General features: G+C 44.4%; 1 protein-coding gene across 1 annotated transcript in view; it reads left to right on the forward strand.

Moving 5' to 3' along the window:
- Window positions 1–531: 531 nt before the first annotated feature.
- galnt17 (polypeptide N-acetylgalactosaminyltransferase 17) overlaps window positions 532–17817 on the forward strand; it is a 380918-nt gene continuing 363632 nt past the window's right edge. The window contains exon 1 of the mRNA XM_078225003.1: window positions 532–927. Within this exon, the coding sequence (XP_078081129.1) occupies window positions 690–927 (238 nt within the window). The 5' untranslated portion in view covers window positions 532–689. The remainder of the gene's footprint in view (window positions 928–17817) is intronic.

The raw sequence follows: 17817 nt of genomic DNA on the forward strand, positions 1-17817 counted from the left end.
AAAGAAGAAGAGGAGAGAAGCGCATTGACACGCATCTTTTTTGGAGCCTGGCTTCTTGCTCGGCAGCCCAGCTTGGTGTATGAGCAGGAGAGGGCACACATGGATTTGTCTGCCGGGGGGGATTGGGATAGCAGGCTAGTGGAGAGCGCCCGGTAGCAGCCAGCTCTCCGCCGCAGCACGGCCACTCTCTCTCGCCACTATCTCCGAATTGGTCACTTTATACACCGAGGCGGGGGGGACAACTTTACAACAAAAAAATGTTGTCAGGCGGGGGGTGTGGAAGTCATTCCCTGCTCCGCATTCCTGGACCATTCAGCTGCCAGCAGCATCCCTCGGCTGCCCTCAGACTGTGTTGAGATTTTGCTTTGAAAACAAGCTGAGTTTGTTTATTGTTTTGCACCATGTTGTGGTGTGAGGAGACCCCTGGTGAGGGTTTTTAAATGAAGCACCTGTGGCTGAAGTCCACCCCCCCTCCTCCCCCCATCTCCCCCCCTCACCGGGCTTGACATCTTGTTTGTTTGGAGTTAAGTTGTCCGCCTTTCTGCTCCGGAAGATGGAAGGATTCGCCAATTGGAGTTCGCCTCAGCTTTGAACGGAGCCCGCTTCACTTCAGTCTGTCCATCGGCCGGGACACAAGCGGGCAGGGTGGCCAGAAGGCCGGACTCTGTGTGGCCTCACCTCACCTCACCATGGCTTCCCTCCGCCGGGTGAAGGGGCTGCTGATGCTGAACCTGGTGGCGGTGGTGGGCTTCCTCCTCTTCCTGGCCAGGTGCAGGGTGCCCCTCAAGGGCCGGGAGTTGGCGCACGCCGCCCACCACGGCAGGAGCGACCCCACCAACCTGACAGCCCGGGGCTCTGCTCCTGTCCAACAGGCAGTGCTGAAGAGGCTCTCCCTCTTGGAGGACATCGTCTACCGCCAGCTCAATGGTAAGGACTGCAGGACTGTAGGGTGTTTGTGGTGTGGGTGTGTCTGGGTGGGAAGAGGGGACATTCAGGTTCAACTCCCAGGGCAAATGTCCAGCCCCATCTCCAATCTCACACGTAGTGGTTAGCCATTGCGGCCTCACAGCGCCAGGGACCCGGGTTCAATTCCCGGCAGAGTCACTGTCTGTAGAGTCTGCACATTCTCCCCGTGTCTGCGTGGGTTTCCTCTGGGTGCTCTGGTTTCCTCCCACAGTCCAAAGGTGTGCTGGTTCGGTGCATTGGCCATGCTAAATTCTGCCTCAGTGTACCCAAACAGACACCAGAGTGGCGAATAGGATTTTCACAGTAACTTCATTGCAGTGTTAATGTAAGCCTACTTGTGACACTGATAAATAAACTTTAAAAACTTTAAACTTTAGTTAGGCAACTCATTGCTGCTGCTTCCAAACCACCCCCTCCCCTCTGTCCAATTCACAAAGTCTGGGAAGTACAATTCCTACTTATGAGAGGCACAAATTGCAGACAGACACTCCCAGCTCTTTCCCCCTTTCTGATAAAACGTTACACCACCCTGGCTAATACTGATCTCTCCACCACCATCAGCAAAGCTGACAATCTGCTCATTGTCATTTGCTGTTCCTGGGACCTCGCTGAGTGCACTGTTCTAAACTTGCAATGCAATTGGAAACTACTTCAATGGCTGTCAAAACGCTTCGGGACGTCCTGGGAGTGGTAAATGCACAGGTCAGTGTTTCTACTCCAATATATCCCAATGCATGTAGATCCCTGTTTCTAAATGATTGCCCCCATCTTCACTAAATGGGGAATGGGATTGAATCTAAAACTGTATTAACCTGGGACAGAGTAGCTTGCAATGCAGGATATAACTCACCGAGAATTATTTTCCCGCTTTTCCACCTTCCAGCTGCCTCTGCACTTGAGCTCTTCGCTAGTTCCCTTTTTGCCCTTCTGTTAACAGCTCATTCTGCAGCTCACAGCTTCTTGCAGCGAGAAAGGGAGTCCTCGATAACTTAACCTTTGAAGTTGAGTTGTAACCTGAAGTTATTTTTCAGAAATATTAAATCCTGATAAATAATTAAAGTTAGGGGGAGCAGAAGAGAGTGACAGCCCAGAGCCCTCAATATGTATCCAGTGATCCCATTTGAAGACCAACATTGTTAAAAGTTAAATGCAATCCACTCCTGAAAGAAAAACTAAATTAAGAGATCGTTTGAATTAAGCAACTTTGAATTAAGAGGTGTGAACAGAATCAGCTTCCTCAGTATAACAAATCATTCCTATAACATTCTCAGTACTTTGCTATTGAAAAAAAGATCTGTGCAGCGTGGCCAGAAGATAGGCATTGTTTTCAGTAGCAGATATATTTATAGTTGTTCTATGCCCAAAGGAATAAAGATGGAGTCATACTGCAGTTGATAAGAGACAGTCTAGAAGGGGCTTGGAACTCACAGCATCACTGCACACTAATTCTTCTGTGATAAACTGTCACCTTTGCATTCTTTAGATCTTTGGACTCAGTGGTATCATTTTCACTTCTGATTCAAAAGGGTTGGGGGCTCGAGCTCACTCATGAGATGCGAGCACATGATCTGGACTCGCAATACTGAGGGAGTGCTGCAGTGTTGGAGGTGCTGCCCTTCAGATGGGAGATTGAACTGCGGCCCAATCTTGGTGGATGCACTTCACCCCCTAACCAAAACACCCACCCCCTCCACCACTGATGCAACGTGGCTGCAGATTGCCCCATCTGTAGGATGCACTGCAGCAACTCACCACAGTTACTTCAGCAGCATGTCCTAAACACATGACCTCCACCACCCAGGTTCTAGAAGGACAATGGCACCAGGTGACCAAATGATCACAAGGTGTAGAAACAGAAGTATGCCATTTGGACCATAGCGTCTGCTCTGTTATGACTGATCTGATATGGTAATCCTCAACTCCACTTTCCTGCTTTATCCCTCTCACCCTTTATTCCTTTACTAATTAAAAATCTGTCTATCTCAGCCTTGAACTTAACGACCCAGCCTCTATAGCCCTCTGCGGTAAAGAATTCACAGATTCACTATCCCAGGTGCACAGGAACACTATTGCCGAATGTCATACACCATCCTGACTTGAAGATATGTTGCAATTCCTTCATCAATATAGAGTCAAAATCCTGGAACTCCATACATTACAGCACACATTCACTAAAAGGACGGCACCAGTTCAAAAGAAAACCCAGTACCACCTTTTGATAAAGAACTATGGAAAGGAAATAAATGCTGGCTTTTCTCGCAATGACTGCATTTTGAGAATGAATGAAATATATGTTTGAGCTGGAGTAATTTTCAGATTTTGCAATGTCATTTCGAAGCCTGGTGATGTGAAATTCACAATCAGATATTCTGTCTGTGAGGTTCCCACTCAAATTGGATCATTCTAATTATGATATTTAAATCCAAATCTCTGACGCAAACAAAAATGTTCTGCACTTATCCAAATAGTTGTATTGATTTTATTTAAATTCGATTAGTGAATGAAACAGAAAATACAAAGTGGTACACAGTTTTGCAAATTCATCACTCTTTTCTTAAATGTACAGAAATCAGATAATCGGAGCAAAACAATTGTGAGCAATCAGATTACATATTCCTTGTATCAGGGACATGCTGTTAACATTTTTAAGTTTTCACTCCTGAAACCTCATTCATGCACTCCCAATCTTCAGATATAGAGCCAGATTTTGCTGCCGAAATGGTGGTGAGGATCACCTTTGTTCAAATGAGGTTTCGCTTTGTAGGCGACAGATCCTCAAAAAATAATGTAGATTCAGAGAGCATACCCTGGGTGGCACGGTGTCACAGTGGTTAGTACTGCAGCCACACAGCACCAGGGATCTGGGTTCAATTCCGGCCTTGAGTAACTGTCTATGTGGAGTTTGCACGTTCTCCTCATGTCTGTGTGCATTTCTTCCAGGTAATCCGGTTTCTTATCCAAGTCCAAAGCTATGCAGGTTAGGTAGATTGGCCATGCTAAATTGCCCCTTAGTGTCCAAAGATGTGTATGTTAGGTGGATTAGCCATGGTAAACACGCGGGGTTACGGATATAGGGCAGGGGGGTGTGGGGGGGGGGGGGGGAGGGGGGGGTTGGGTCTGGATGAGATGCACTTGTGGAGAGTCAGTGCAGACTCAGTGGGCCGAATGACCTCCTACTGCACTGTAGGAATTCTATGGTTCTGTGGTATCCTATTGCCAGAAGATTGCTGGTATTGGGGACACTGATGTTCCGCAAGGGGACTCTTTATGAATTCTTAGTTCAGTCTGCTGGTAGGATCATTTGCTTCCAGGGACCCTTGGTTACTGATTGGGGGGAAGTGCACAATGTGAACACAGGTCCATTGGCTGTCTCCGCTTAGCACCCCCTCTGGTTTACTGTCCTTGCAAACATCTCAGCATCCGCCAACTGATGAAAACTCACAAGCTGGTTGAAACCATCCATGCTGCAGCTCTTGCCACTCTACGGTGCTGTTTTTGTATGATGATGTAAATGCACCAATCACACAAGGGATCAGGTGAATATTGTATGGGTTCATTTATTTAGTTTACGTACATGAGAACATAAATACAAAAGTAGAAAGCTTGAGTACTGCAGCAGCAGAGCTGTGTGTGCTGAGTTCTGCTCACAGGCTGAAGTGAGACTGACGCTGTGTCACTTCCCTTCTCATGATGGCACGCTCCTATCCCTTAAAGGCATATTACAGCACATGATGACCTAGTCAACCCATCTTTTGCCTGCCTTCCACCTCAGCATTCTATCCTTTGTATCAAGGAATGGGAAACCGAGGAAATCAATAACAAATTCCTTGGGACAAACGCTGTCTGTTAAATGGCAAGCTTTGAACAACAATGGCGAGATTGGTCCAAGCTAACCAGGTTGGGGACAGGCCAAAACCCCTGTGCAACCAATCTCTACATCTCTGAAGCCTCAATACAAACTTCTTATGCACTTGTGGTAAGACAAAAAGAATGCTACACATTACAAGGAGTGTCCTCTCTGTAGACTAAGCAATGGACTAATCACCTTAAACTCAGCAAATGAAGAGGCTATCACTTGGCTTTGTGGATTTGCCTTCACTAAATAAATCAATAATTAAGATGTGAATTGGAGAGCAATTTCTGGTGGTCATGCATGCACAGTAAAACGTGGAAATCAGGAGTTGCTGACTAATTTGGCCCTGCTTCTCTATAAGTTATACTATCCGTATCTCACAGAGCGACTCAGCATTAAACAAGATGGAATGGCATAAGTTCCTGTACTGATTATACACATGAAAAGGTTAGGCTTCTTCATTCCAGTCTAAGTACATTTTTAAAGATATGATCAGACTTAAATACTGTCAAGTAACCCTGAAAATTAACAGACGTGCAGTCGCAGTCCTTCAGATATTAACTGTGGGTGGAGATTTTTTAGTAACAAAAGGTTTTTTTCTTTTTCTTTCCATTTCCTTTATCTCTATTGATCCCATCTTTCTGTCCCTCTTCTATATTTTGCTTTCTGTACGTGATTGGACATTGCGTTCAATTTTCTAATGAACATGCCCAAGCTCTGATTCTGTACTAGTCATTTACAATTCATCAAAATGGTTGTACTGGACGGTGTCCTGTCATAGAGGTCCCAGATACCATGTAGAGGGTATTGTGCCAAAATGACCTTCTAATTTGCACTAAGTTCCAGTCTAAAATCACAGAGAGTCTGTGCACAATGGCAAGCCTGATGAATGGCTGGTGTCTTTCATTAGCCGCTAACTGCAAAATCCAAACCATAGATTTTCAAGGTGACAAAATCATGAACGCCATAAATTAGGTCAACTTCACGTCAAATTCTCCAGTCAGCACTAGCATCCATAGCAGAAGAGGCCTCTCAGTTTTAAAGTTTACACATTGAATGGAGTTGAAGAAACACCCTATTACAGGGTCAATCACTCATTCTTCCAACTTTTTGTGTTTTTCTGGGTGTCCTTGAACTTCAGAGGCCTGACACGCTCCCACAGCCTCATTAATGTCACCGCTGGTTGATCACTAGTCGATTAGAAAACTCAACCCAGTGGAGATTCTTCCTTTGACTTTTCTTTCCTCTGCAGGGAGACACATGCTTCTGTTCAGTGCCTCCCTATAGGTGGAAACAGGAATTCAACAGAGTGGTTCAATTGGACTTTGGTTTCACTGCTTTGCTGTGCTATATATTGGGCCTGTCAACTGGAATCTTCATCACCACTCTTCTGCTATTGAGAACCATATATTTTATCTTTTGTTTTGAAGTACCCTATTTTCTTTGATTAGGCCAATGTCTTCAGTAGTAAAAACACATTGCTTTTCTTTTTCAGTAAATCATTTTTAATGTATCATGCCAAATATTTAAAGAGTAATGTTATACTGATAACATATAATCAAATTTCTCAATGCTGTCCTGACTTGACAACTATGAAATTTGAAGGAAAGATTAACTACAATATACAAAATAATGTTTTGTGGAAATATAAAAAGAACATGTAGAAATGTTTAAAAAGGTCATGTCGAATTTTGAATAATATGCTTTAATTGAGGGGTCCACTCCCCATTCTCGCCCCCCCCCCCGTCTAGACTTTTTAATACTAATTTAAAATGCTACATTTGATTTGATTTATTGTGGTCACATGTATTGGGATACAGTGCAAAGTATTGTTTCTTGTGCGCTATACAGGCAAAACATACCGTTCATAGACTACATAGGGGAGAAGGAAAGAAGAAGGTGCAGAATATTGTGTTAAAGTCATAGCTGGGGTGTAGAGAAAGGTCAACTTAATATAAGGTAGGTCCATTCATAGATTGAAAGCAAGACTCTTGAGGTTATGCAGTAATGGTAAATGATAGAAATTAATTTTTACAATATATGCATTTGCTTTGTGTTATTAATCAAGTTGAATGAGAAGCCAATGGGATTGCAGGAAACATGCTAACGGCCTGAGACAAATCCAAGATTGATGAATCCTATTTGTCCCAGCGTGGTAGATAAATGGGATTGCATTGAATGGAATCTATGGGAGTAATCTCCATCAGTTGACGATTAGTGGTTTTCCTTTCAACCAACAAATTATAACGAAGGCACTTTGCAATGTGCAGCGTAAACAGAGTCATAACCTCAAGCAGTTATACTGAATGGCATAATTGTTCATGTCACTTAGCTCAGTTCAATTCAATCCACATGGAACATTACAATATTGCCTTAAATTGTAAAATGTGCTCACAGGATTTTGTTGTAAAAAGTTTGTATGAAGTACAGCAAATGATTCGGAAGGCAAATGGAATGTTGTAGCTTATTGCAAGGGGAATGGAATATAAAAACAGGGAAGTTTTTGCTGCCGTTGCATAAGACATTGGTGAGCATACATCTGGAACACTATGTACAGTTTTGGCCTCCTTACTTAAGGAAGGATGCAATTGCATTAGAAGTGGCTTAGAGGAAGTTTCAGTCAACTAATTACTGGGATGAAGCGGCTTACTTATAAGGAAAGTTTGGACAGGTTGTGCCTGCATCTACTGGAGTTTGGAAGAATGCAAGCTGATCTTATTCAAACATGTAAGATCCTGAGGGGGTCTTAACAGGATGGAACAGAAAATAACTAGGGAACACAATTTAAAATAAGGATTCTCCCATTTAAGATGAAGATGAGTAGAATTGTTTTCTCTCAGTAGCTCGTTAGTGGAATTCACTTCCCCACAGAACAGTAGAGACAGGCTCATTGAATATTTTCAAGGCTGAGTTGGATAGCTGCTTAACTGACCAGGGAGGCAAAGAGAGCTTTGGATAGACAGGAAAGTTGTGGCCCACTATCAGATCAGCCTGATCTTATCAAAAGGTCGAACAGACTTGGTGGGAGGGTGGGGGTGTAGAATGGTCTACTCTGGCTGCTAAATTGTACACAGCATTCTGTTATCATAGAGTTGCTACAGTGCAGAAGGAGACCATTCGGCCCTTCGAGTCTGCACAGTCTCTCCGCAAGACAATCTTACCCAGGCCCACTCCCCGCCCTATCCATGTAGCCTCATTCATTTATCCTGCTAATCCCCCTAACCTGAACATCTTGGGATACTAAGGGGCAATTTAATCCATCTAACCCGCCTATTTTTGGACTGTGGGAGGAAACCGGAGCACCTGGAGGAAAACCACGCAGACATGGGGAGAATATGCAAACTCCACACAGACAGTCACCCAAAGCTGGAATCGAACCAGGGTCCCTGGCACTGTGAGGCAGCAGTGCTAGCCATCATGCCGCCCCAATCCATGTTTAAATATGTTTTGTAGGATATTCAGTGGTACAGTGTGTTGATATATGAACTCTCTTTTCAACGTTTGGTAACATTGAGGCATTTTAGCTCGGATTCCCACACAGAGTTATGGATCTCAACAGGGGAGGATCGAGAGCTTTGAGACTCCATTCCCAACAGGGGCAAGAGAGAGTCGGTGGGCAGGTTAGACCAAACATATTACTGATTCATGGTGACTGGCTGAGACACAGTAAGGAGTCTAACAACACCAGGTTAAAGTCCAACAGGTTTATTTGCGTTTGCTACCAAATAAACCTGTTGGACTTTAACCTGGTGTTGTTAGACTCCTTACTGTGTTTACCCCAGTCCAACGCCGGCATCTCCACATCATGACTGGCTGAGAAGCAGGATAAAAGAGGAGAGCAGGGTGCCTGCTCACCCTCTCGTACGTGACATGCCAGCTACTTAGAGTAATAAATAGATTTTCAGGTGAATCTTGAAAATATTTCAAATGTCCAATTGCATCAACTTCACTTCTGTGTTGTAACCAGGAAATTCAAGAATCGTGAGCCTCTGCATATGGTCATTCTAACGATCAGCGTCTGACTTGTAACATCTTGGAGAATTCAGAAGCACGTTCAATACCATTTTTGGATGCTCTTGTGGAATTGGATGACTCTTTAGAATCCGCGGAAGTTGAAACAATGATCGTTTTATTTTCAAACAACATTACTAAATGGTTTACTACCTAATACTCCAGTGTTGGAAGATTTCAATTAATGATTGATAATTGTGGTCCAAAATGTTGAAAGACAAGCCAAAGCGCACCCAAAGGGGTATCATTGGACTAAATTTTCCACATTGCTCAGTGCTGTGCTGATGTGCAAGCTGAGGCGATATGTTGGAGTACCTGAAGTGGGTTTTGAACCAAAAACCTACTGACTCAAACAGAATCATGAGGGAACTGCAAACTGTTTGTAGTCTTTGTGCATTGACGTTGCTGAGTTCAGTGTTAGGACGAATAAAATGAAAATTGCATGAAGCGCCGTCAATCCTGCTGTGCCAGATTACTGCCCAGGCAGTGCAGATGAAAATCTATTACACAGAACATTTAAAAATCTTTATATTCAGAAAACCATTAGTGGAGAGAATTATAGGGGAGACTAATGTACATTAACATTTTTAAAATTGCATTACCACTCTGTAAAACAATTCAATTTATGAAGCTTTAAACTGAAGGATCATTTCAGAAGTAATTCCAGCGACTTTTGTAATTACTTAATTTTTACACAGGCATCACAGGAAATCAGCACCCATTCCTTCAACAATGTAGGAGCAAATGTACGTTGAGAAGGTTGCCACCATGATGGATGGGTGTATCATTTCAGGAAATGGGTTGTAAAGTTCAGTGCTGTGAGCACAATTACATTGACTGTTAGTGAGGTCAATCAGACAAAGTCCAGCACTACACTGAAAGGAAAAAAGAAATGAAGATAAGACTTCCCAGCTTGTTTTGCCCTTCCTTCGATGAATGAAACATCCAAGCTGTTTGAAGACTGTAAGGATAACTCGTGTTCCTGCACTTTTCAGGTTATTAAGAGGAATGAAGCATTAGTGACGTTCTATTACCTGTAACTTCAGTTATTTTTTAAACCCATTCATTTTGTTTCTAAAAATAGTGTAATTTTCCTGCCCTCCTTCGACTTACAATAACATAATTAAAAATAAATCCACATCCAGGTGCAGGCTTACAAGCGTGTTTCTTGAAAAAGCCTGTTGCTTTTGTAATAAAATATATTTTTGGCTTAGAGTGATTTTTATAATTCCTTGGAGGAAACGCAGCAGCTGAAGCTGCTGAGACAGTGAAGTGATTCTTGTTGATGTGCAGTATTGGAAATGTCAAATGGTACAGTGCCATTCAAGGAAACCTTAGTATATTTGTTTCTTACTGAAGGAAGAATATATTTCTGATACATGATCTATCAGTTCAAAATTACCTAAGCACATTTAGAATAGCCCACTCTTATCAGGCAATAAATGGCCAGCTTTCATGGAAAAAGGTTTTTGCTCTGAATAAGTTTAGGACCTCTGAAGATGCCCCTCACCACAAATAATTAAAATTAACTATACGCAGCAATTAATATGCAATTGGTTAAAATGACAGGCAGTGGCATTAAAGTTGTCCTGTATGGAATAAAAGTTAGATTTGTTAATTATAGTAAGAAAAAGGCAAATGATGGAGATCACATGGAAAGGCGTTTGACACATTCTTTGGTTATCCAATCCATGACTGAGGCAACATTTCTACATCATATATCCTTTCACACTTCTTTCTGGCATTTAAAAATCTGTTCACGGTATTCTAGAAAGACTATTAACTTCAACTTGTAAAATGAATAAGCACATCTGAGCCCCGGATCTTCAACAGTCCTCATGCATGCAAAAATGCTTCCCTAAATTGGTTTTGCCAGTTAGTGGAAGGTCATCCCTGAAATATTAACCTGCTGAGCTGGGCAGGGTTGAAATTATCCCGAATATAAAATCAAAGTGTCGGGGATGCGAGATATCTGAATGAAACACAGAAATTGCTGGAAAAACCAAGCAGGTTTGGCAGCATCTGTGGAAGGAGAAAGAGAGTTAATAGTTTCATGTTGATGACTTTTTGTCAGAACCCAATGGCAAATTAACCCATTGAGTATTCCTAGCATCTTCTGTGTGCTTCTTCTCAATTGTTATTGTAATAGGTTTGGAAACTATTGAACTGGAAGACTTCTGTAAACAGTTACCGCAAAAAGCAGGACAATTTCCAACCCGTCCAATTATCACCCCATCAGTCTACTTTCAATCATCAGCAATATGATGGAATCTGTTGTTGAGAGTGCTATCAAGAGGCACTTACTCAACAACATGCTGCTCACTGATGTTCTCTGCTTGTGGTCCACCAGGACTACCCAGCTGCTGACCTCATTACACCCTTGATCCAAACGTGGACAAAAGAGTTGAACTCAAGATACGAAGTGAGAGGAACTGCCCTTGACATCAAGGCGGCATTGTGGAATCAAGGAGCCCCGGCAAATATGTAATCAGTGGGAATAGTGGAAAATGCTCCACTTTTCGGAGTCATGCCTAGCACAAAGGAAGTTGGTTGTTGAGGCCGATCATCTAAGTCCTGGGACACGGTTGCAGGAGTTCCTCAGGGTAGTGTCCCAGGGTGGGATTCTCTGGCCTCCTTGCGGCATGTTTTGCGCGGTAGGAGGTGGCCTGCCGTTGGCTGGTGGCGAGAGCTTCTGGCCCCGCTACAGTCAAAGGGATTTCACATTGATTCCATCCTACCCCGCTAGGAGACCCACGGTGGGGGTGCACCATCGGCAGAATCAGAAGATCCTGTAGGCGTGACAGCTGGAAAGTTCCGGCCAATATTTTCCCTCTATCGTAAGGTCAGAAGTGGGGATGTTTGCCGATGATTGCACGATATTCAATACCATCTGTAACTCCTCAGGTATTGAAGCAATCCGTGTCCAAATGCAGCAAAGCCTGAACGTTTGGGCTGATAAGTAGCAGATAACATTCAGGCCACACGAGAGAATTTAACCATCTCCCCTTGACATTCAATAGCATTATCATTGCTGAATCCCCCCACTCTCAAAATCCAGGCGGTTGTCATTGATCAGAAACTGAACTGGACCAGGCATATAAAAGCTGTGGCTATAACAGGACATTAGAGGCTGGGAATTCTGCAGAAAGTAACTCACCCCCTGACTCTCCAAATTCTGTCCACCATCTGGAAAGGACAAGTCAGGAGTGTAAAGGAATACTCTCCACTTGAATGATAGGTGCAGCTCCATCAACACTTGAGATGCTGGACACCATCAAAACAAAGCAGCTCATTTGATTGGCACCCCATCTACCACCTTAAACAGTCACTCCCTCCACCATTGATACACTGTGGCAGCAATGTATACCATCTACAAGGTGCACTGCAGCACCTCACTGAGGCTCCTTAGACAGCACCTTCCAAACCCATGACCTCTGGCACCTAGAAGGACAAGGGCAGCAGATTCATGGGAACACCACCATCTGTAAGTTCCCTTCCAAGCCACGCACTATCCTGACTGGGAACAATTTTTGCCATTCCTTTACTGCCACTGGGTCAAAATCCTGGAACCCCCTCCCTAACTGCACTGTGGCTGTACCTACATCACATGCCCTGCAGCAGTTCAAGAAGGCAGCTCACACCACTTTCTCAAGGGCAATTGGTGATGGGCAATAAGTTCTGGCCCAGCCAACACCCCATATCCCAATCCCAACATCCCAATAATTAAAAAAATACTTAGGTTGGCTCAACTATTCCAGTGATAGCTGGTTGTGCCTGAAGATTACATTGTCCAGTTTAAGGAGAACACCATTTTCTCATTAAGTAATTCAATGTTAGAGAATTTGGAAGCAGTCCACTATGTCTTCCACTTCATTTTCTTGAATTCTAATGGCAGTCTACAATAGATTTTGTATCTTTAATTCAAAGCGGCTTGTTTAGAAAGGTAATGCCTGTTAAGGGTGAAGAATGTGGAGTGTTGAACTTTGAAATCTAATAACAACCATGATTATTTGCCAGAAGATCAGCACTTCATTGAAGTGTTGTCAAAATACAACACAATGTTAATTTCTTGGATTAGGAATTGTGAAGAAGGCAAATTAAGCAGATATCATATTGAAATTCCTTTATTTTTATACTTTGATTTGTGGAACCATAATACAATAATAAACACACTCAAAGTGCAGAAAGTAGTTTATAAAAAGCATTATGGGTTGTTTGCATATTTGTGGTTACATGCAGTGAATAACGTGTCATCTATTTCTAAATGTTCAGCCTGAGGATATGTTGACATAACGAATGACCTCTCTTAGCTAATCCAATGTGAAACTGGGGTGGGTAGCCTCAGTCTACTGGTTTGCCATTATTTCTTTGAGATGGCTGAAAAATGAAAAATTATGCTACTGGTGCAGCAAAGAGGTGGGGGAGGGGGGGCTCTTTTCTCGGAACACTGGATTTAGGAGCAGGAGAAGTCCATTCAGCTTTTTCAGCCTGTTCAGTCATTCAATAAAATCATGGCTGAACAGGATGTGGTCTCCACTCCATTTTGCAGTTTGTCCCCATAACTCTTGACACCCCAGTCTATCAAAAATCTGTCCAACTCTGTCTTGAATAAATTCAATGACCCAGCCTCCACTGCACTCTGGAGAAAATAATTCCACATACTAACCACCCCCTGAGAGAAAAAAAATTCTCCTCATCTCTGTCTTAAATGGCATACCTTTCATTCTTAAACTGTGTCCTCTGGTTCGACTCTCTATCACAAACGGTTAATGCTCCTGTTATTCACCCTGTCAAGTTCCCTCAGGATCTTATTTGTTTCAATAAGATCACCTCTCATTCTTCTAAACTCCAATAGCCATAAACCCAATCTGTTCAACTTTTCGTCATAAGATAAGCCTCTCAGGAATGAGTTGAGTGCATCTTCTCTGAACTGCTTTAAATTTAATTATATCTTCTTTCAGATAAGGGGACCAAAACTCTGCAAAATATTCCAAGTGTGCTCTCACCAATGCGCTAGATAGCAGCAGTAAAACTTTCCTCCTTTTCTACTCTATCCCCCTTGCCAGTGCCAATGTTCTATTTGCCATCCTAATCACTTGTGTGGCTTATGTACAAACGTTTTGTGATTCATGTACCAGGACATTCAGATCCCTCTGTACTACTAAATTCTGCAATCTCTCTGCATTTAAATCTGTATACTGCTTTCCAATTCTCACTGTCAAAGTTGTAGGGGCGATTCTCCCAGCCTGCTGCGCTGCTTTGGGAGACCCAAGCGGAGGCCGTGTAGGGCAGCAGTCCAAGGAGGTTTACATTAACACTGCAATGAAGTTACTGTGAAAATCCCCTAGTCACCACACTCCGGTGCCTTTTCGGGTACACTAAGGGAGAATTTAGAGTGGCCAATGCACCTAACCAGCACATTATTCAGACGGTGGGAGGAAACCGGAGCACCTGGAGGAAACCCACATGGACACGGGGAGAACGTGCAGATTCTGTACAGACAGTGACCCAAGCCGGGAATCGAACCCAGTTCCTTGGCGATGTAAGGCAGCAGTGCTAACCACTGTGCCACCAATTCTTTGCTGGTTCTTAAAATTTGACCAATCTTCTGACCTACCACTAATCTTTGCAGATTTCTTTCTGTCCGATACTGTCCCCAGTCTCCTTATTCAGTCACAGATGATGCATTCTTCTCAAAGAGTCTGCGATTTTCTGAGATTGGAGCATTGGGCAGGGTAGAGAGAGCTTTACTGTGCATTTCGCTCTTTCCAGTCTGAAGTGTTTGCTGCCGACTTTGAGTAACCAAAATAGAACATTTTCCATCCTTCACTATTAAAATTCAGTTAGTTTGACCATAACATTCCCCAAAAAAGACAGACCTAAGTATATGCTGTTAGAATATACCGGAACGAATGTAGAGAAAAATAATTATCGGGGTCAATGAAAAACCCACTGGCCCCGATTTTACCATCGCCCAACTTGGTAAAGTTGGGTGTGAGGCAATTAGCGTGATCCACGCTCACGTCCGCTCAGATGCCCACTTTACCAAGGCCCGAAAATGGCCGCAATCTGAACTGCGCCTGAAATGGGCGCAACGGCGATTTAACGTCATTTGCATGCATTTAATTTGAATTAATAGGCTGCCTGCCCAACTTTACCAGCATTTCCCCCTTTACCATCACGTTCACCAGTCCAGATTTGGCCGAAACAGACATGCTCAGCAAGGGTCTGTTTCGGGCGCTCCAGCTTCTGAGGAGGTAGTTCAGAGCTTCCGACGGCTCTCTGACTCAGATCCGGGGGGGAGGGGAGGGGGCGGGTTGGGGAGGGGGTGGGGGCAGATCATTCTCTGATGAGGGGGTGGGAGGAGGGAGGCCAGATTATTCTCTGGTGAGGGGGGGGGGGAGGAGGAGGGAGGCCAGATCATTCTCTGGCGGGGAGGAGGGAGGCGGATCAGACGTATCTCTGGTGGGGGTAGGGGGGAGGGCGGAGGGAGGAGGGTGGCCCGATTGCTCTCTGGTGGGGGGGGGGAAGGAGGCCAGATGGATCTCTGGTGGGGGGAAGAGGGGGACCGCTGCCACTCTGTGGACGATCAGTAGGGGGCGGGGGGGGGGGAAGAGGGGCAGAAGGTCACGATCGGTCTGGCTAGCGGGGCGGTGGGTGGATAAGGGGGCCAGTTATGTTGTAGGGGTGGGACGATGTCTGTGGGGGCCATCGTTCCCGCTTTTCACTCCCGGGAGCGATGTGACAGGGGAGCGTTTTTCAAATTTCTTTTCACCGCGCATGCGCAGTTCAGAGCTCTGATTGGAGCTGCAGCGTTTTGGGTGTGATAAGCCCCGCCCACAGCGCAATTCAGACTTGCGATTTTTTTTTTCAGGCTGAGTGCATATGGGGGCTCCTGAGAACAGTTTTCCAAGTTGGATCTGAATTGCGCCCAGATTCAGCACTTAGAATCAAAATGGTAAAATCGGGCCCATGAAACATGAAATACAGAGTCAGTGGCATTGCCTCTGCTGTAGAACTGATTGTGATGGAAGTTGCAGCTCACCCTGCCCAGTATAGCTATGGTTATGGATGAGTTGTACTGCATCAACTGAAGAAAGTAATACCTGGATCAACAGTATTTAGACTCTGCTGCAGTGGTCATTCATTAGTGGAATAGTGGAACTTGTAAATGTCAGAAAGATCTTGTGCAATTAACATATCTGTATGAACATTGAATTGGACATCACTTGGTTACGACATCCTTGTGCGCTCTACCACCCCGCTCAGTCTTCTTCTCATTCTGAATTCATTTGGGCAAGGCTGGTTATGTTGCATTGTAGTTTGATGCCATTTCTCTACAGCTACCCTCTGCCTTCAGGCCACATGGAGCCCGATTTTAATCAATTCAAAACCCACCCACTCATAGGGAATTAAAATTGGACCCAGAATCTGCACCTGGACCAGCCTAAGTGAGACTGCTGGGTCGATGCTTGTGCTTGGAATATCTCTTCTGATGCACTGTAGCCCATTTGATTATTCCAAGCTATGAATATTTTGTTACAGTCTCGATTTGCCTGCAGTATGCTGATGGAATTAAAATGCTTTTTGAAGCTTTGTATTCCTGACCTGCACCAAAGAAGCTGAAATGATCCCGAACTGCTGACAATTCAAGTAGTAACCAACAGTTCAATGACAGCTCCCACTTCAGACCTTTGATGAAGGCTGCTGTTTTGCAGCAACTGAATACCTTTATCAGTTCTGTTTTATTAAGTGAGGCTTCCAAGATTTTCACCAACATTTCTGGACCACACTTCAAAGTTGATCCTTTTTCTCTGAAAATTAACGCCTGACAGCCTTGCCTATGGTGGCAAAACAACTCGTTCTGCTGAGTTAAATTGGCCAATATATCCAGCACTTTTACAAACTGGGCAGGGAGGGGTGGAGTCATGCAGCTGAGTTCACCTTCCGAATATTAGACTTGGGCAACATTGCATTTTGAAATGTACCATAGGTATAACAGGTCATGAGAAATCCGAGTCTGCTGCCAAACGTCAGGCAGAGATAGTTCAGTAACCGCCAGGTACTGAAGTTTCACAGTCAAGCTTAGCACCACTGTGAAAATCCACATGTGCGTGCAAGAGATTTTCAGACATTCTGGAGTGACTTGAAGCAACAGCGGGTGGAATTCTCCATTCTCGACTGGTGTCTCACTCACTGCCTGAAGAGGCAGGGAGACACCCATCCTGACCCTGAGGAGGGAGTTGTGCCATTACTGCTGCCCATCAGGCAGCTAAGTGGACGGTGGTGGGTCTTCCTCCAGACTCAGGAGCCCAGAAGATGACTTCCCTCCTGCCAAGAGCTGTTGACCAATCAATCAGAGACCAGAGGAGATTGCTGTCAGAGAAATATAGACCTTGGAGAAATGTAAATGCTGTTTGTTGGGGCAGGGGGGAGAAACGGTCTTGAGGAGTGGGTGTCGTGGGGAGAGGGGCGGGGGGGGGGGGGGGGCAGCAGCAAGGGCAGAGTGTGGCTGTCAGTAGCTATCTGCCTGTCACTTGTCCATGCCATTGATCATGCACAGATTACTGTGGATTGAGGACCCCCTCTCCTTTCAGCTGACATGTGCCACAATTTTTCCAGTCGTGCAGGCCCACCTGAAGCTGTGAAGGTTGCTGCAGAGGCAGGAAAGGCCCTTACGTGGTCATTAAATGGCCACTGAAGGACTCAAATGGAGGAGGGGTGTAAAGGTTAATGGTGGGCTTTCCTGTGTAGGCAGGAAGGTATCGGTACTGACGCCAGCCCTCCAAATTCTCAGGCCCGCTCACCTCCATTCTCACCTTCTGTGGGGCCAGAGGATTTTGGCCAGTGCCTCCGATGACAAAAATGCAGAAGCACTGATTGTCAATGTAAAACATCAATGGTTGGTATCTGTGTGTGTAAGAATGATTAAAGCTTTCTTAACCTGTTAAAGCTGAGCATAAACAAAAACAGTTTTCCGAGGTTGT

Source organism: Mustelus asterias, chromosome 12 (assembly GCF_964213995.1).
Source record: "Mustelus asterias chromosome 12, sMusAst1.hap1.1, whole genome shotgun sequence".
In the NCBI taxonomy this organism is placed as follows: domain Eukaryota; kingdom Metazoa; phylum Chordata; class Chondrichthyes; order Carcharhiniformes; family Triakidae; genus Mustelus; species Mustelus asterias.